Source organism: Bufo bufo, chromosome 5 (genome assembly GCF_905171765.1).
Source record: "Bufo bufo chromosome 5, aBufBuf1.1, whole genome shotgun sequence".
NCBI lineage: Eukaryota > Metazoa > Chordata > Amphibia > Anura > Bufonidae > Bufo > Bufo bufo.
The window spans coordinates 24,318,521-24,339,666 of NC_053393.1; the positions used below are offsets into that span (position 1 = coordinate 24,318,521).

Here is a 21,146-nt window from a genome sequence, read left to right on the forward strand (position 1 = left end):
TATCTCCCTCTAGTGTCTAGGATGCCTAACTACACCCTAATAGGCCTGCTATGCATAATACAGGGGGAACATTGTATATAAAAGCACATAGAAAAATACATTAAATGCATAATCAAATATAAGACAACTGTCCCTTGTGAGTAGAAGTAACACGCAAACCAATTGACCCTTGTGTAGTGCCCACACCAATCTAGTGGGACACTACACTTCTTAAAGTTCAGATAGCCATACGGCTAATGAGTTCCCGTTTAAGGTCTATTTTAAAATATAACATTTATTGAATATTCATTTAAAATTAACGGGAAAAAGAAAAGAAAAGTATTTAAAAGTTCAAATGCTCTGGTGCTTGATAACAGTAGTTGCTCTGTTTTCCTATGTCCACTGCTTGTATGACATTCTCAATCTTTGATATATATACAAATCTATCCTGAGGAGTTGATCTAACTGAATTTCCCTGCTTCAGTTAAGCAGGAGTATGGCGAGATAGATCACTATCAGTCCCGCATCATAATGGATAGAGTATATGTAACTCTATCCCTTGTTCCTCTTAAGGATAGATTGTAACTATTTGTCACGGCTAACCCAGTGTCTGCAGCTCACCGGGGCCGGACTACAAGCACACCGCACTGATCTAAAACCTAAGATTGTAGCTCCCCCGACATGTTTCACCATAACATTCTAATATAGTATATAATATCCCCAAGTCCTCCACCCGGGCACCTCTCCTCCACCCTCCATTTCTCTATTCAGGAAAATAGGACCAGTCTATATTTATATGTTGCAGCCCTCCTAATCCTTCAGAAATAAATGGATAATAAGGCAATAATTTAGGAAAAGCTGCATAATTCTACATCTATATGCTGAAATTCCCCCAAGTCCCTATGCTAATAAAATGGATAGTAAGTGCCAATAATCTTATATCTCCAATATAATGTGGAGAGAATTGGAAGGTGATGATATGGAATAAGAATATAGAAGGTGAGATTAACCTAGTCAATTCTTTATAAAAGAGACACTGAATGTACCTAAAATATGGGCTTGAGAGAATCTGGCAAACTGATAGACAAACAGGCTGAGCATGCGTAGTAGAAACACCTTAGAAAATAATTGGAGTATACACGTATGCGCCTCAACTCTAACCTGACGAAATAAGTGGAGAGGATGGGGAGGTCCTGGAAACGACAGAGTGTGGACGCATGCGCATTGACACTCGTATCGTGGATTCTAGCAACTCACGAACAGAGTGTGTGAGCATGCGCAGTAGGGATAACCTGTGGCGAAGCGATCTGACAGTAATGCGCTTGCGCCTACACTTGGTAATCGGGGAGGCGATGCTGTGAGTGCTGCGCATGCGCCTATACTTAGCAGCCGTACGGAAAGCCTACCCTAGCGAGACAGACCTGGAATGAAAAGAGGATTTCAGGTTACAAGTCGACACGCAAGCGCACACTGTTGACAGGCACTGGTCGGGTTAACACTGACGGTGTATGAATTGGACTCCTATTGGCCAACCATTGTGACTAACAACAGATCCCCGGCGAATCACTGGTGATAGGGTAAGTTCAACGACCCACCCATGTGATATATAAAGGGCAAATCAGAGGACGATCGTGTTGTTAGTAGCTCCATAGCCCCTGAAGACGCCACATTTGTGGTGAAACATGTCGGGGGAGCTACAATCTTAGGTTTTAGATCAGTGCGGTGTGCTTGTAGTCCGGCCCCGGTGAGCTGCAGACACTGGGTTAGCCGTGACAAATAGTTACAATCTATCCTTAAGAGGAACAAGGGATAGAGCTACATATACTCTATCCATTATGATGCGGGACTGATAGTGATCTATCTCGCCATACTCCTGCTTAACTGAAGCAGGGAAATTCAGTTAGATCAACTCCTCAGGATAGATTTGTATATATATCAAAGATTGAGAATGTCATACAAGCAGTGGACATAGGAAAACAGAGCAACTACTGTTATCAAGCACCAGAGCATTTGAACTTTTAAATACTTTTCTTTTCTTTTTCCCGTTAATTTTAAATGAATATTCAATAAATGTTATATTTTAAAATAGACCTTAAACGGGAACTCATTAGCCGTATGGCTATCTGAACTTTAATAATTTAAATCCCGGGTCCGAAGGGTCCCTGAAAGGAAACACTACACTTCTGACACCCAGAGGATCCTAGTGATGAAGGAAGAGGAGACATCTATGGGGGCAAATGATAAATCTTTAATATATATATATATATATATATATCCAGTATAGAAAATACGTATGATAAGAAGCTCTTCACTGGAAAGTCCCTTAAACAGACAATGGCGCCCCCTGTGCAGGATTCAGTCTCCAGCGTTGGAAAGGCTTCTTCACTGTAAGAGCAGAGACACTGACTCGTGGCACACCGGGGTCCACTCCTTCCACTGACTCAGAATGAACGTGTTTACCGTCACTATGCTGCAACAGAAAACGCTGTACCACGTACTGACTTCTAGCTGAGCTTGTGCTTATACAGAACAGCCAAACTGATGAAGCAGAGCTGCAGTGTACAGCATGGGGACAGACTTCCTCCCACCCTCTGCACTTTGATTGACAGGACCAGGCAGTGTAAACGTCATCACACCTGGCCCTGTTAATAAAGAGCAGAGGACGAGGCAGTTGCACAGAGAGCAGAGCCGCTAGGTGTAATGGTAACGCCCCCGTTGCTCCTAGAGGCTCATTTGCATATAATGAAACATCATATTTCTCAACAATGCGGCACATATGAACACGGGACCAACACAGATGCCTTCAGCTGCCGGTGTCATAGGGACAGAACTGTGGACAGATTTAAAGGGGTTACGCCATTATGTAAAGAATGAAAATCAGACGTCATATAGGACATGACAGTCTCTTTCTATCAAAGCTAGGATTAGCCCTGGACCTCACATGGATCCAGAGATCTCTACATTCACTGCTCCAACTGCTCTGTTAGATTATCTTCAGCCTGGCAACTCAGGGGGCGTGTCCCTTCTGCAGCAGCTCAGGGGGCGCGTCCTTTCTGCAGCAGCTCAGGGGAGCGCACATAGGCTGGTGCTTTTTCCTATAGTGTGCAAGCACGACCACCGATGCTGGATTGCAGGGTGGCCGTAACCATGGAAACAAGAAGTGCATAATGTGATGGAAAAATGAATCCAGCCAGCAGAGGAGGCAATATGGAGAATGACAATACATTAGTAAGTGCCTTGTATTCACTTCCTCTACATGATAAATGCCATTTGCTGAAGTGAGACGACCCCTTTAATCTTCCTCACAAAATTGCAGATCTGCACCCCTTACTACATTCATTACGCCCCAACATCCGCAAGCATGAAGCATCTGATTGGCGCTGACACCAGGGGGCGCATTTTAAGTGCCATGTCAAATACATACATGGACGGACGAAATTCCAATTCGGAAGCTTTGATTCCTCCATATAGGACAATGTGGCCCGAAACAGGTCGCCTCCTCTGTCTCATATAGGGAAATATGGCTTCGTAATAGGACATCAGAAAATGCTTGCGAAGCGAATCTACACAAATGTGCGATTTCCGTGCGTGAATGCGGCCGAATAAAGTCAATCACTGCAGGAAAAAGACAAAGCCTAGTCCTACAGTCAGACAGAAGCCGAGATCTGCAGATTTCTAGAACTTGTGTAACTGATACTTTGTAACAAGCCTCTTAAAGTGGCAGATACTTTCTTTCTTTCTTTCTGCGAGAAAATGCCAAATTCCTCCACCCCCCATCTAAAAAGAGTCCAGTGCCAAGGTAACCAAGCTACGCAGGAGGAGCTGGAGGCGTCTGGCAGAGCCGGGCCGGGTCAGTGCCTGCGATTGGGAGTCTGAGTCAATAGAGGAGGATGTGGAGGGGTCATTGTTACCTCCTGCCAAGACTGCACAGGCGCTCACACCGCACACACATGCCGCACCGCAGGGACACGCAGCTCTGAGGGCTCCGCAACATGTCACAGGCCGAGAGCAGGATCCTGCAGCTGGCCGCCAGAGGCGAGTGGATCACCCTGGAGCAGACGCTGAAAGGGATCGACAAAGGCGATCTAGGAGCCTCCGAAACCGACCCAGTGGGTGACCTAATTTTCTCTTCATTAGACAGAATATAGCGATCATTTATACGTCTTTTTATGTAGTTGCTATTTATGCAATTTTCTACCCAGGCAGACTAGAGTGCTATTATTTATGCAGCGGGTCTGCAATACACGGATGCAGCATAGGTCCGCAACGGAGGCATGGAGCGCCACGGAAGCACCACAGAGCGCTTCCGCGGGGGTTTCTGTCTGTGCCTCCGCACAGCGAAAAAGGTAGTGCATGCAGTACTTTTTTGTGGTGCGGACAGACCACGGACCTATTCAAGTCGAATGAGTCCGGATCCGTCTGCGGAATCCGCACGGGTGGTGCCCGCGCCTTAGGGTCCCCGATGCACAGGACGGCCGATCGACGAGTCCTAATACTGAATGACGTAGGTGCTGTTTATGCAGTTCCCTGCTCTAATCGCCAAGCAGAACCGCAATCCCATTTTATTAGGGTGTTATTATTTATGCAATTCTCTTAAAGTAATTTTTCAATCTAATGGGTTCCCCAATCATCGATCGGAGGTTTCCGTATCTCCCATAGACTTGTATGGAAAATGTTGTGGCCATGCTGAAGGATTGGGGGCCCCTGATCTAGCAATTAGTGGGGACCCAGCAGTCGTAACCACTACAAACGTGCGGTCCTATTATACCTCTGATTGCCCCCATGGTCCATCGACAAGCACCATAAGATTACCGGTGGTCCCATGAGAACATCATATTAGGGAGTTGCTATTTAAGCAGTTTCCTAATACAAACATTTCTCAGTTCCAGACTTTAGGGAGTTGCAATTTCTGCAGTGCCTAAAGGGGCCCAAGGGCCACTCTGCTCCCCAGAACACCAGCACTGGCAACTGGGAAAAGATTGTGCCTCGTTACACCTCTTCTTATTGATTCCATTCATGTCAGATTAAGAGAATTATGCAGCATTGATAGTCATAGAACTACAACTCCCAGCATATCCTACCAAACTTGAACTGGCCGCACAGATCGGTATTCTCAGATGGTTTGCTGATCGATAAACAGATTGTTTGTCTATTGCGGCTGTAGAAAAGACACACAAATAGTTCAGGAAGGATCTCTCCTTGCTGTCAGTGAATAGAAACATTGGTATTCACATACAGACGCTGATACCGTCTCACAGCTGAGGTTTGTTACATGGTGTCAGCATAGGTGTCCTTCATAAGCACAACACAGCAGAAAAGTGTCATTTTGCTGGCCTGAATGCCAGGCTGATACACTGTAACGAACCATCAGCTGTGTGGGTAGGACTAGTTCAGGGTTGCAGTGAGGTTGCCATTTTACTGTGACTAATAAGCGCACGATTATCAGATGATTGTAGAAAAGTATATAAAACTCATTCCTAAAGGTTAAGAAAGTAATAACTTAAAAAAAACATTGCAACCTTTATAACAGTGCAAAAATAATACTGCCACATAGTTTCCAAATGATATTGCGATACAGAACCCAGATACCACTGTATAGTGTCTGAATATTAACACCATAGTGTGCTCAAGTACTGCAGCCATAAAGTACCCAATAATACTACACGATACTGCCTGAATAACACCAGCGTACAGCGCCTGAATAACACCACTATAATGTGCTCATGCTGCCATACAGCGCCCAATAATACTACACGATACTGCCCGAATAACACCAGTGTACAGAGCCTAAATAACACCACTATAATGTGCTCATGCTGCCATACAGCGCCCAATAATACTACACGATACTGCCCGAATAACACCAGTGTACAGAGCCTAAATAACACCACTATAATGTGCTCATGCTGCCATACAACGTCCAATAATACTACAATATACTGCCCGAATAACACCAACATACAGCACCTAAATAACACCACTATAATGTGCTCATGCTGCCATACAGCGCCCAATAATACTGCAATATACTGCCTAAATAACACCACTATAATGTGCTCATGCTGCCATACAGCACCCAATAATACTGCAATATACTGCCTAAATAACACCACTATAATGTGCTCATGCTGCCATACAGCGCCCAATAATACTGCAATATACTGCCCGAATAACACCAGTGTACAGAGCCTGAATAACACCACTATAATGTGCTCATGCTGCCATACAGCGCCCAATAATACTACAATATACTGCCCGAATAACACCAGTGTACAGAGCCTAAATAACACCACTATAATGTGCTCATGCTGCCATACAACGTCCAATAATACTACAATATACTGCCCGAATAACACCAACATACAGCACCTAAATAACACCACTATAATGTGCTCATGCTGCCATACAGCGCCCAATAATACTACAATATACTGCCCGAATAACACCAGTGTACAGAGCCTAAATAACACCACTATAATGTGCTCATGCTGCCATACAACGTCCAATAATACTACAATATACTGCCCGAATAACACCAACATACAGCACCTAAATAACACCACTATAATGTGCTCATGCTGCCATACAGCGCCCAATAATACTACACGATACTGCCCGAATAACACCAGTGTACAGAGCCTAAATAACACCACTATAATGTGCTCATGCTGCCATACAGCGCCCAATAATACTACACGATACTGCCCGAATAACACCAGTGTACAGAGCCTGAATAACACCACTATAATGTGCTCATGCTGCCATACAACATCCAATAATACTACAATATACTGCCTAAATAACACCAGCATCCAGCGCCTAAATAACACCACTATAATGTGCTCATGCTGCCATACAACGTCCAATAATACTACAATATACTGCCCGAATAACACCAACATACAGCACCTAAATAACACCACTATAATGTGCTCATGCTGCCATACAGCGCCCAATAATACTGCAATATACTGCCTAAATAACACCACTATAATGTGCTCATGCTGCCATACAACGTCCAATAATACTACAATATACTGCCCGAATAACACCAACATACAGCACCTAAATAACACCACTATAATGTGCTCATGCTGCCATACAGCGCCCAATAATACTGCAATATACTGCCTAAATAACACCACTATAATGTGCTCATGCTGCCATACAGCGCCCAATAATACTGCAATATACTGCCCGAATAACACCAGTGTACAGAGCCTGAATAACACCACTATAATGTGCTCATGCTGCCATACAACGTCCAATAATACTACAATATACTGCCCGAATAACACCAACATACAGCACCTAAATAACACCACTATAATGTGCTCATGCTGCCATACAGCGCCCAATAATACTACAATATACTGCCCGAATAACACCAGTGTACAGAGCCTAAATAACACCACTATAATGTGCTCATGCTGCCATACAACGTCCAATAATACTACAATATACTGCCCGAATAACACCAACATACAGCACCTAAATAACACCACTATAATGTGCTCATGCTGCCATACAGCGCCCAATAATACTACAATATACTGCCCGAATAACACCAGTGTACAGAGCCTAAATAACACCACTATAATGTGCTCATGCTGCCATACAACGTCCAATAATACTACAATATACTGCCCGAATAACACCAACATACAGCACCTAAATAACACCACTATAATGTGCTCATGCTGCCATACAGCGCCCAATAATACTACACGATACTGCCCGAATAACACCAGTGTACAGAGCCTAAATAACACCACTATAATGTGCTCATGCTGCCATACAGCGCCCAATAATACTACACGATACTGCCCGAATAACACCAGTGTACAGAGCCTGAATAACACCACTATAATGTGCTCATGCTGCCATACAACATCCAATAATACTACAATATACTGCCTAAATAACACCAGCATCCAGCGCCTAAATAACACCACTATAATGTGCTCATGCTGCCATACAACGTCCAATAATACTACAATATACTGCCCGAATAACACCAACATACAGCACCTAAATAACACCACTATAATGTGCTCATGCTGCCATACAGCGCCCAATAATACTGCAATATACTGCCTAAATAACACCACTATAATGTGCTCATGCTGCCATACAACGTCCAATAATACTACAATATACTGCCCGAATAACACCAACATACAGCACCTAAATAACACCACTATAATGTGCTCATGCTGCCATACAGCGCCCAATAATACTGCAATATACTGCCTAAATAACACCACTATAATGTGCTCATGCTGCCATACAGCGCCCAATAATACTGCAATATACTGCCCGAATAACACCAGTGTACAGAGCCTGAATAACACCACTATAATGTGCTCATGCTGCCATACAACGTCCAATAATACTACAATATACTGCCCGAATAACACCAACATACAGCACCTAAATAACACCACTATAATGTGCTCATGCTGCCATACAGCGCCCTACCCTACCGTTACCTACATCATACTGCCATGATGCTTTTAACTAATACATCTATATGGTATGCAAATAATATCGCCCTACAGTTTCAAAATGATATTGGCATGGAGTGAAATGAAATTACTACCCGACAATGTCTGTATAATGCCACCGTAATTCACTTGATTAATACCGCCATACGGTGCCCAAATAACAGAACCATACAATGCCTGAATAATATCACCATAATGTATAAAAATAATGCATCCATATAGTGCCCAAATAATACTGGCCTATGATTGAAAAATGATATTGCCATACAGCACCCAGATACCACCGTACAATGCCTGCATGCAGTGCCTAAATAATACAATCATGCAATGTCTGAAAAGTGCTACCATAATGTGCTAAAATAATACATCCATATGGTGCCCAAACATAATAATACCACCCTTTAATGCCTGAACGCAATCAGCAGAAATGATGCTTATTAGAAGTCTCACTGCTGATAATCCTCACACCCCTGGGTGTCCTTCACGTGTGAGGTCCTCTACCACCGCCAAACATTCCTGGAACCAGACGGAAGAGATGACTGCGATAAACGCCATGAAACAAAATCCGGCCGAGTCATTGTAACCGAACCTGAAACCCTAGTTGTTTATAACTGGAGCCCGGCCAACGGCAGAACGTCCTGAGTGCGGAGTTTCCTCATCTCCTAGTGACTCACCGCCAACATTTTACATCACAGAACCACCGCGGAGCCGCTCAGTCAGGACCTGCACCAGAAACGGGGCCCCGTTATACTACAGAAAGATTCCAGCGGCCTTGATACCTGTTCTCCATTGGAGAAATATCTTTATGGAACCGCTCTCCATGTTTGTCACTTATGTGTCCCAAATTGGGTGGGAAAAAGTCAAGATAGGAATGTAAGAAATGCACTTTCAATGACATTCGGCAGCCAAGTTGTTCATATGCTGTAGGCATGTTGTCTACTAATTCAGCATAGTTTGCAGCTCGTCTGTTCCCAAGGAAGTTCTGCACTACTAGCACAAATGCATCCCGAGCTGCAAGACTCACTCGCTTTGTCAGATTCTTGCGCTGATCATAAGTAGTGTATTTGCCACATATGTAGCAGAAATTGTCTGGATTGTTAACACATTTGCGTATATCAATCTTAAGTTTCAAAACTGATAGCACTGTAACAGATCACTTTATCAAAATCTGTCCAGCTTGCCTTATATACTTACTGCTGACATCAGCCTGAGTGCGTCCGGACAGGTCTGGACAAGTCCATTGGAATATCTCCAGTATAATGCATTAATATTATAACTGAATAGGCTTTGCATGTATAACTTAACCCTTTAAGGACCCAAACATGGCGCCCGTTCGCACGTGCAGCGGGCGCCATAGCCGCTGGGTTTCTGCTATTTTAAATAGCAGAGACCCGCGGCACATGTATGCGATCAGCCTTATGATTTTTCCTTTCAGGTGCCGTGGTCAAATGTGACCATGGCATCTGCGCAGTCCGGTGTCACGATCAGTGTGGGGGAAAAACTTCACACTAAACACAGGAGGGAAGGGGAATAGTAACTGGGCCTGGAAACTAGGGAAGGAGCAGGTCACCTCCTAAACAACCCTAATCCGGGCCCTAACTACCTATCAATATGAATAGACCTTAAAGGTAGGAATATCCATATGCAGGATACCTAGGCCTTTATATCCCTATAAGGCCCTGGAATGAGGTTAGGACCAGAGACAACCCATTCCTCCCCAGATGGACGAATGGAATTCTCTGTCTCAGGCCCAGATACAAACAACAGGGAATATAACAAACACAAAACAATAAGAAAAGACAAGACTTAGCTGAAAGTAGAAAACGGGCAACTCCAGAAGCAGCACAGAGTACAACCGACCAACTAGTTAGAAGGCAGGAAGAACATCTATAAACCGCACCTCCAAGAGTGAGAAGCGGCTACTTATGGGAAAAGTAAATTACCAACAAGCAACACCTGAAGCAAGGGGTGGGGCAGACACCAAAACACAGACACAATAAGATCCACAGGGAACTTGTCAATTTAACCCACGGGTTGCCAGTCTCTCCGATCTCCTGGTACCTGCCGAGAACGTCCGTGACATGCGGAAGTCGCGCACTTTTGCTCCGGTAACAGTGTTCCCCGGCTGAGATCGGGGAACCTGTTACATTGATCTAATAGGCTGAAGACTCAAGCAGGCTTCGGTGCCTATTAGATGACTATACCAATACAGGCCACTAGGTGGCAGCATTGTATTGGTATAGTGCAAATGAAGTGTTCAATGGTGTCTATATAGGCATCAATGAACACAATAGGCAGTTATTGTCACCCAAGGTGACTTAAAAAAGTAAAAAATGTTTTTGCAAATACAACAATAAACAATAAAAAAAATAAACATCACGGGCTTAGCCGTGTGCGAAAATGCCCATACTATTAAAATATAACAATATTAATGGCATACAGAAAATTGCGTAATGGGAAAAAAATAAAAACAGCCAATTTGCCATTTTTTGTCACTTCAACTACCCAATAATTTTTTAATAAAAAGTGATCAAAAAGTCGCACACACTTTAAATTGGTATCACTGAAAAGAACAGATCGTCCCACAAAAAATGAGCCCTCACACAGCCCCGTACACATAACTACTAAAAAGTTATAGGGGTCAGAATATGGTTATAAAAATAAAAATAAAAAATTCCTCAAAGGTTTAATATTTTTTTTCTGTATTAAAACGCAAGAAAAATTATACGAGTGTGGTATCGTTGTAACCGTACTGACCTGGAGAATGAAGATAAAAAGACAATTTTACCGCAGAGTGTACAGTGTAAAAAACAAACAAAACAAAAAAACTTTATCTGAATTGCATTTTTTCCCAATTCTACCCCATTTGGAATTTTTTACTGCTTCCTTCTACATGGTATGCAACCTTAAATGGTGCCATTAGAAAGTAAAACTTGTCCCGCAAAAAATAAGCCCTCATAAGGCTATGTGAATGGAAAAATGAAAAGTTAGGACTATGGGAAGGCGGGGAGTGAAAAATGAAAACGCAAAAATGGAAAATCCCAGGATCCTTAAGGGGTTAAAATCTAGACGTGTCAGGCCAATTCTGAGTTCCTATTTGGAATCAGCGCGCTCATTTTAGTATAAATCACATGTTTTTCTCTCAGTAGCAAAATCATTGTTGCGCGGTGTTATAGATTAAAAAAGTGCACGTGTGTTGTTTCCGTTGTGTTTCCTTTTCCGTTTTTCAGTTCCGTTTTTCCGTATGCCATATACAGTATACAGTAATTACATAGAAAAAATTTGGGCTGGGCATAACATTTTCAATAGATGGTTCCGCAAAAACGGAACGGATACGGAAGACAGACGGATGCATTTTCGAAGGTATCGCAACAACTATCAAACATAATTACAAATAGAAATATGTTGTGATTGACATAGGGCAATATTTATCAAAACGACAGAAAAGCCACAAAATACTATTATACTATGTCAGTGGTATTAAAGACAAAATAGTATAGATGTGATAGATGAAATAAATCATACTCTCCGGGACACAGATGTTTTATCAAAAATTATCATATGATCCAAAATGGAGGATAGAAAAACAAATTAAAACCCTATTAGATAAGGTTTACAAGGAGGGTTGATTGACATGAAGTTGAGAGATTTCTTGTCTATTACACATCCAACACCTGAGCTTTATTTATTGCTCAAAATACACAAAGGTCTTACCGACCCCCCTGGGAGACCGATTGTCTCAGGCTCTATGTTTAGTAATATCGCTAGATTACTGGGTTTTTTGTATGACTGTGGACACAAGAATCTACAACCAACATGGACCCCTGTACAATATAAAATTATCATATTTAATTGAGGTGTCTCTTTAATGTGTTGTGCTTGGCAGTGGTGAGCTATATAATATGTAACAGGCAAATTTGCCTTTTTTTGATTTCAGACATGGGAGAATGCAATAAATATTCTATACATACGGTGATCAAGTATCTTTAGTGATTCCTTACTAATAACATTTTCCTGAATATACACTGCCTGTCCAAAAAAAAAGTCGCCACCTGGATTTAACGAAGCAAATAGTTCTGAGCCTCCTATTGGATAATTACTGCACGGGCGATTATCTTTCAGCTGGCAACAAGTTATTTAACCCCAACTGGTGCAATGAGTTGCTTCTCATTTCTTAAACAACCATGTTGAAAGCCACATCTCGTGGTCGTGGAGAAGATGTTAGTCTGATTGAGAAGGGTCAAATCATTGGCATCAAGCAGAGAAAACAGATGGCAGAAACTACTAAAATTGGATTAAGAACTGCCCAACGCTTTTTAAAAACTGGAAGGATAGCGGGGACCCATCGTATCCAAGGAAGAAATGTGGCGGGAAAATAAATCCTGAATGATTGGCGTTCGGTGAAATCAAATCGAAGAAAAACAACAGTAGAACTCAGGGCTATGTTTAATAGTGAAAGTAATAGAACTCAGGGCTACGTTTAATAGTGAAAGTAAGAGCATTTCCACACGCACAATGCGAAGGGAACTCAAGGGATTTGGACTGAACAGTTGTGTAGCCGTAAGAAAACCACTGATCAGTGAGGAAACCAGAAAAAAAGGCTTCAATTTGCTCGGGAGCATAAAGATTGGACTCTGGAGCAATGGAAGAAGGTGATGTGGTCTGATGAGTCCAGATTTACCCTGTTCCAGAGTGATGGGCGCATCAGGGTAAGAAGAGAGGCAGATGAAGTGATGCCCCCATCATGCCTAGTGCCTACTGTACCAGCCTGTGGTCGGCAGTGCTATGATCTGGGGTTGCTGCAGTTGGTCAGGTCTAGGTTTACCAACAGTATGTGCTCCAAGAATGAGGTCAGCGACTACCTGAACATACTGAAGGACCAGGTTATTCCATCAATGGATTTGTTCTTCCCTGATGGCACGGGCATATTCCAAGAGGACAATGCCAGGATTCATCAGGCTCAAATTGTGAAAGAGTGGTTCAGGGAGCATGAGACATCATTGTCACACATGGATTGGCCACCACAGAGTCCAGACCTTAACCCCATTGAGAATCTTTGGGATGTGCTGGAGAAGGCTTCGCGCAGCGGTCAGACTCCACCATCATCAATGCAAGATCTTGGTGAAAAATTAATGCAACATCGGATGGAAATAAATCTTGTGACATTGCAGAAGCTTATCGAAACAACGCCACAGCGAATGCGTGCCGTAATCAAAGCTAAAAGCTTTTTTTTGGTGGCGACTTTTTTTTTGGACAGGCAATGTATGACGCAGTGGAGGCTTACCATTGGAGCCTATTGTGGGGAATATATGGGGCAATCCACTAGTTACAGGGACGACCATTTTTTATACATAATTTAGGTTAAAATGAAGGGGAAGTGAGGTTTTCACAGTTATGTTCAACGTCCGATTTTCAGATGGTGAGTGACTAGTGCTCCCCTCTGATGTGTGACTGGCTGCGGATGACTCCACCTATCACCGTTTTATTCTGTTATTGGTTGTGACTGAATGGGGTTAACCCTATCTATCTTAGGCTCATTACACACGAACGTAATGCAATAAAAGGGCACCGTTCCGTGTGCATTCCGCACCATTCACTTCAATGGGTCCGCAAACCCAGACATGCGGAATGGAAGCACGGAACGGAACCCTACAGAAGCACTACGGAGTGCTTCCGTGGGGTTTCGTCCCGTACTTCCGTTCCGCAAAAAGATAGAACATGTCCTATCTTTTTTCGAAACGGCCGGATCGCGGACCCATTAAAGTGAATGGGTCCGCGATCCGCTGCGGCTGCCCCACGGTGGGTGTTTGTGCAGTGTGGCCCGCAATTTGCAGGCCGCAGCACGACCGCGGGGCGAACACGTTCGTGTGCAAGAGGCCTAACACTGGAAATATTCTGGTCACACTTGATATGACCGGAGAGTACGATTTATTTCATCTATCACATCTATACTATTTTGTCTTTAATACCACTGACATAGTACAATAGTATTTTGTGGCTTTCCCCTGGTGTCTGATAATCTTATAATAATATACTTCTGTCGTTTTGATAAATATTGCCCTTTGTCAATCGGAACATATTTCTATTTGTAATTCTGTTTGACAGTTGTTACGATACCTTTGGTCATGTGATTTAATAGATCACATGAGCCTTTCACTGATGGACTCCTTGGAGATGTCTACGAGCAGAGTCACGTGATCGGACCCGATGGTCACATGTGCGCTTCACTCATGCACTCCATTTGAAGTGTGCGCATTACTCAAGCCTGCGCAGTGTGTTGACTGTCACGCTGAAGTGTGCGCGTGGTTCGCGCATGCGCACTGAGCTGTTTACCACGCCGAATACCATCTGATGCACCGGGGTCCATGCTGGCTAAGTGTCCACACATTTATGTTTTTAATCATCTGTTTTTAATATAACACGTGCACTTTTTTAATCTATAATTGGTGATTAGTATATTTTATGAATTTTGCCACAATACAATAATCATGAGAAATACTGAGTATTTACAGTTATGTATATCTCTATATCACTGTATACTTATATTTGAATCATGTATTTGCACCATTTATCTATAATCATGTTAATTATAGAGATGTCCTGAACTATTCGCCGGCGAATAGTTCCCGGCGAACATTGCTTGTTCGCGTTCACCGCGACGGGCGAACATATGCGATGTTCGGTCCGCCCCCTATACGTCATCATTGAGCAAACTTTGACCCTGTACCTCACAGTCAGCAGACACATTCCAGCCAATCAGCAGCATACCCTCCCTCCCAGACCCTCCCACCTCCTGGACAGCATCCATCTTAGATTCATTCTGAAGCTGCAGTGTCACAAAGTTGACTAAGTTGTAATCGCAATGCGATTAATACAGGTTATATTAATCGCATTGCGAATTCAACTTAGAGCTGGGCTCCTAATGGTTGGCGTTGCTATGGCTGGTGTCACCCGGTGCGGTAGAAAATTGTGTCACCCCTGCCCCCCCCCCCCCCCGAAGCCATAATAAAGAGATAAAGAGAAAAAAAAGAAGTCACTAAGTCAGCTCCAATCAGATATCTGCATAGACCCAGAGTCTTGGTCTATGTGCAGATATCTGATTGGAGCTGACTTCTTATTTTCTCTTTTGCACATAAACGTTTAAACTATATTCCTTAGTAAAAATGACCAGTCCACACCATGTGGGTGTATATTTATGAGGGCCCCCTGAGCAAAGATTAGTAAATGTGGCCGGGTGGCCCCAGCCCACAGTTCAACCCAACCACTTATGTCTCCTGGCCTGGGGCCGTCTCTATAATAATCCACCTGTAATTTATGAATGGGGTTAGGTTATTAACTTATTATTATTGGGGTATTATTACAATAATTATAAAGTCAGAGCTGCTCTACCTACCTCCTCCACCCGGCACCAGAGGCTCCTGCAGGGCAGCTGCCGCGGCGCCCCACCACTCACCAGGCTCCAGTCACACCCCCGTCCCCCTTTACCACGTGACGGCGCGACCAATACAACCATTATGAACTCAGATCTAAGTTGTAATCGCAATGCGATTAATGCAGGTTATATTAATCGCATTGCGAATTCAACTTACCACACTCTGCGTCAACTACGTAATTTTCCATGGGAGTTTTGCCATGGATCCCCCTCCGGCATGCCACAGTGCAGGTGTTAGTCCCCTTGAAACAACTTTTCCATCACTATTGTGGCCAGAAAGAGTCCCTGTGGGTTTTAAAATTCGCCTGTCTATTAAAGTCTATGGCGGTTCGCCCGGTTCGCGAACATTTGTGGAAATTCGCGTTCGCCGTTCGCGAACGGTAAATTTTATGTTTGCGACATCTCTAGTTAAGGCCTCTTTCACACTTGCGTTGTCCGGATCCGGCGTGTACTCCACTTGCCGGAATTACACGCCGGATCCGGAAAAACGCAAGTGTACTGAAAGCATTTGAAGACGGAACCGTCTTCCTAATGCGTTCAGTGTTACTATGGCAGCCAGGACGCTATTAAAGTCCTGGTTGCCATAGTAGGAGCGGGGAGCGGGGGAGCAGTATACTTACAGTCCGTGCGGCTCCCGGGGCGCTCCAGAGTGACGTCAGAGCGCCCCATGCGCATGGATGACGTGATCCATGTGATCACATGATCCATGCGCTTGGGGCGCCCTGACGTCACTCTGGAGCGCCCCGGGAGCCGCACGGACTGTAAGTATACTGCTCCCCCGCTCCCCACTACTACTATGGCACCCAGGACTTTAATAGCGTCCTGGGTACCATAGTAACCATTCAGAAAAAGCTAAACGTCGGATCCGGTAATGCGCCGAAACGACGTTTAGCTTAAGGCCGGATCCGGATCAATGCCTTTCAATGGGCATTAATTCCGGATCCGGCCTTGCGGCAAGTGTTCAGGATTTTTGACCGGAGCAAAAAGCGCAGCATGGTGCGGTATTTTCTCCGGCCAAAAAACTTTCTGGTCCGGAACTGAAGACATCCTGATGCATCCTGAACGGATTTCTCTCCATTCAGAATGCATTAGGATAAAACTGATCAGGATTCTTCCGGCATAGAGCCCCGACGACGGAACTCTATGCCGGAAGAAAAGAACACAAGTGTGAAAGAGCCCTAATTAATGAGTTATATTGAATATCCTATTTATACGCACAGAGGTCCTATGTATAATGTCACTGCTTGAGAAAGGTCCCAGTGACTGGACCGGAACGTTGCTGTTTGGTGATTGAAATTTACTCCTTTTTAGGCCTCTTTCACACTACAGTATTTTGCGTTCAGTATACTGGACGTTTTTTGAGTTCAGTATACGGAACAGATACTGAACCATTCATTTCAATGGTTCAGCAAAAAATACTGAAGTGTCTCCGTGTGCATTCCGTTTCAGTATTTCAGTATTTCCGTGCCGTGGAAAGATAGAACATGTCCTATGTTTGTCCGCAAATCACGGTCCGTGGCTCCATTAAAGTCAATGGGTCCGCAAAAAAAACGGAATGCATACGGAAGGCATCCGTATGTCATCCGTATGTCATCCGTTTTTTGCGGATCCGTCATTAACAAATGCTAGGCCCAGCCCACTGTGGCCATGTGTTTCTTGTTGCCAAACTTTGGCTGAGCACAAATACAGGTGGCTTCCGTTTTTGATCCGTGAAAAACGGACCGTATACGGGAACCATACGGAAACCATACTGAAAGGTTTTTGCGGACATACTGAACGGAAACGGAGACACAAAGGAACCCAAAAACGGGACAACGGATCCGTGAAAAACGGAACGCAAAACACTGAAATGGACATACTGTAGTGTGAAAGAGGCCTTATTCTCATTTGGGAAGTTCTGTGGAATTCCCTATATGTCTTATATCTATTTATCTTGTGGGGGCTTCATAATTGCACATTATATTTTTCTGATACTTCGCTCTCTGTTATTTGTGTATTTTATGATTATTATTTTTTTTGTATCTTCAGGTTTCTGGTCTGACTCCATTCATGATCGCTGTGAGAGAGAACCGGCTGTCCATAGTGGAACGATTCCTCGACCTGGGAGTCAGTCTTCAGGAGAAGACACAGGCGAGTAGTGAGGACGGAGGCCATTATACACAGTGAAGGGAACGCCAAATACTGCAGACTGAGGGACGATACACAATGATTGCTCTATATCTATCTATTATCTATTATCTATCTATCTATCTATCTATCTATCCTATCTATCACCCCCCTCTCTGCTATACAGTGCAGTATTTCACTCCTCCTGCTCGTTACATTGTTTCTTGGCCTCACACATGTGAGGTGAACTACATCAGTCCTCGCTCGGCCTTGGAGATGACCTTTCATTGAGGACCTCCTGCTGTTTCTCCAGGGACTACAACACAACAAACTTTTACAACTTTTTTCCTGAAGAGATTGTAGACAGTGCTGCCTGGTGTAACAGTATCTGGTGGGATTAGATACACAGCTCAGCAGACAGTATCACACAGGACAGGATTAGATACAAAGCTCAGCAGACAGTATCACACAGGACAGGATTAGATACACAGCTCAGCAGACAGTATCACACAGGACAGGATTAGATACACAGCTCAGCAGACAGTATCACACAGGATAGGATTAGATACACAGCTCAGCAGACAGTATCACACAGGACAGGATCAGATACACAGCTCAGCAGACAGTATCACACAGGATAGGATTAGATACACAGCTCAGCAGACAGTATCACACAGGACAGGATTAGATACACAGCTCAGCAGACAGTATCACACAGGATAGGATTAGATACACAGCTCAGCAGACAGTATCACACATGATAGGATTAGATACACAGCTCAGCAGACAGTATCACACAGGATAGGATTAGATACACAGCTCAGCAGACAGTATCACACAGGACAGGATTAGATACACAGCTCAGCAGACAGTATCACACAGGACAGGATTAGATACACAGCTCAGCAGACAGTATCACACAGGACAGGATTAGATACACAGCTCAGCAGACAGTATCACACAGGACAGGATTAGATACACAGCTCAGCAGACAGTATCACACAGGACAGGATTAGATACACAGCTCAGCAGACAGTATCACACAGGATAGGATTAGATACACAGCTCAGCAGACAGTATCACACAGGACAGGATTAGATACACAGCTCAGCAGACAGTATCACACAGGACAGGATTAGATACACAGCTCAGCAGACAGTATCACACAGGATAGGATTAGATACACAGCTCAGCAGACAGTATCACATAGGATTAGATACACAGCTCAGCAGACAGTATCACACAGGATAGGATTAGATACACAGCTCAGCAGACAGTATCACACAGGATAGGATTAGATACACAGCTCAGCAGACAGTATCACACATGATAGGATTAGATACACAGCTCAGCAGACAGTATCACACAGGATAGGATTAGATACACAGCTCAGCAGACAGTATCACACAGGACAGGATTAGATACACAGCTCAGCAGACAGTATCACACAGGACAGGATTAGATACACAGCTCAGCAGACAGTATCACACAGGACAGGATTAGATACACAGCTCAGCAGACAGTATCACACAGGACAGGATTAGATACACAGCTCAGCAGACAGTATCACACAGGACAGGATTAGATACACAGCTCAGCAGACAGTATCACACAGGATAGGATTAGATACACAGCTCAGCAGACAGTATCACACAGGACAGGATTAGATACACAGCTCAGCAGACAGTATCACACAGGACAGGATTAGATACACAGCTCAGCAGACAGTATCACACAGGATAGGATTAGATACACAGCTCAGCAGACAGTATCACATAGGATTAGATACACAGCTCAGCAGACAGTATCACACAGGATAGGATTAGATACACAGCTCAGCAGACAGTATCACACAGGATAGGATTAGATACACAGCTCAGCAGACAGTATCACACAGGATAGGATTAGATACACCGCTCAGTAGACAGTATCACACAGGACAGGATTAGATACACAGCTCAGCAGACAGTATCACACAGGATAGGATTAGATACACAGCTCAGCAGTCAGTATCACACAGGATAGGATTAGATACACAGCTCAGCAGACAGTATCACACAAAATAGGATTAGATACACAGCTCAGCAGGCAGTATCACACAGGATAGGATTAGATACACAGCTCAGCAGTCAGTATCACACAGGACAGGATTAGATACACAGCTCAGCAGACAGTATCACACAGGATAGAATTAGATACACAGCTCCGCAGACAGTATCACACACGATAGGATTAGATACACAGCTCAGCAGACAGTATCACACAGGATAGGATTAGATACACAGCTCAGCAGACAGTATCACACACGATAGGATTAGATACACAGCTCAGCAGACAGTATCACACAGGACAGGATTAGATACACAGCTCAGCAGTCAGTATCACACAGGATAGGATTAGATACACAGCTCAGCAGACTGTATAACACAGGATAGGATTAGATACACAGCTCAGCAGACAGTATCACACAGGATAGGATTAGATACACAGCTCAGCAGACAGTATCACACAGGATAGGATTAGATACACAGCTCAGCAGACAGTATCCCACAGGACAGGATTAGATACACAGCTCAGCAGACAGTATCACACAGGATAGGATTAGATACACAGCTCAGCAGACAGTATCACACAGGACAGGATTAGATACACAGCTCAGCAGACAGTATCCCACAGGACAGGATTAGATACACAGCTCAGCAGACAGTATCACACAGGATAGGATTAGATACACAGCTCAGCAGACAGTATCACACAGGATAGGATTAGATACATAGCTCAGCAGACAGTATCACACAGGATAGGATTAGATACACAGCTCAGCAGACAGTATCACACAGGATAGGATTAGATACACAGCTCAGCAGACAGTATCACACAGGACAGGATTAGATACATAGCTCAGCAGACAGTATCACACAGGATAGGATTAGATACATAGCTCAGCAGACAGTATCACACAGGACAGGATTAGATACATAGCTCAGCAGACAGTATCACACAGGATAGGATTAGATACATAGCTCAGCAGACAGTATCACACAGGATAGGATTAGATACACAGCTCAGCAGACAGTATCACACAGGATAGGATTAGATACACAGCTCAGCAGACAGTATCA

General features: G+C 43.8%; 1 protein-coding gene across 1 annotated transcript in view; it reads left to right on the forward strand.

Moving 5' to 3' along the window:
* The first annotated feature begins 3,971 nt into the window (after nucleotides 1–3,971).
* LOC121002363 (serine/threonine-protein phosphatase 6 regulatory ankyrin repeat subunit A-like) overlaps nucleotides 3,972–21,146 on the forward strand; it is a 104,863-nt gene continuing 87,688 nt past the window's right edge. Inside the window, exons 1-2 of the mRNA XM_040433828.1 lie at nucleotides 3,972–4,088; nucleotides 17,947–18,048. Of these exons, the coding sequence (XP_040289762.1) occupies nucleotides 3,972–4,088; nucleotides 17,947–18,048 (219 nt within the window). The remainder of the gene's footprint in view (nucleotides 4,089–17,946; nucleotides 18,049–21,146) is intronic.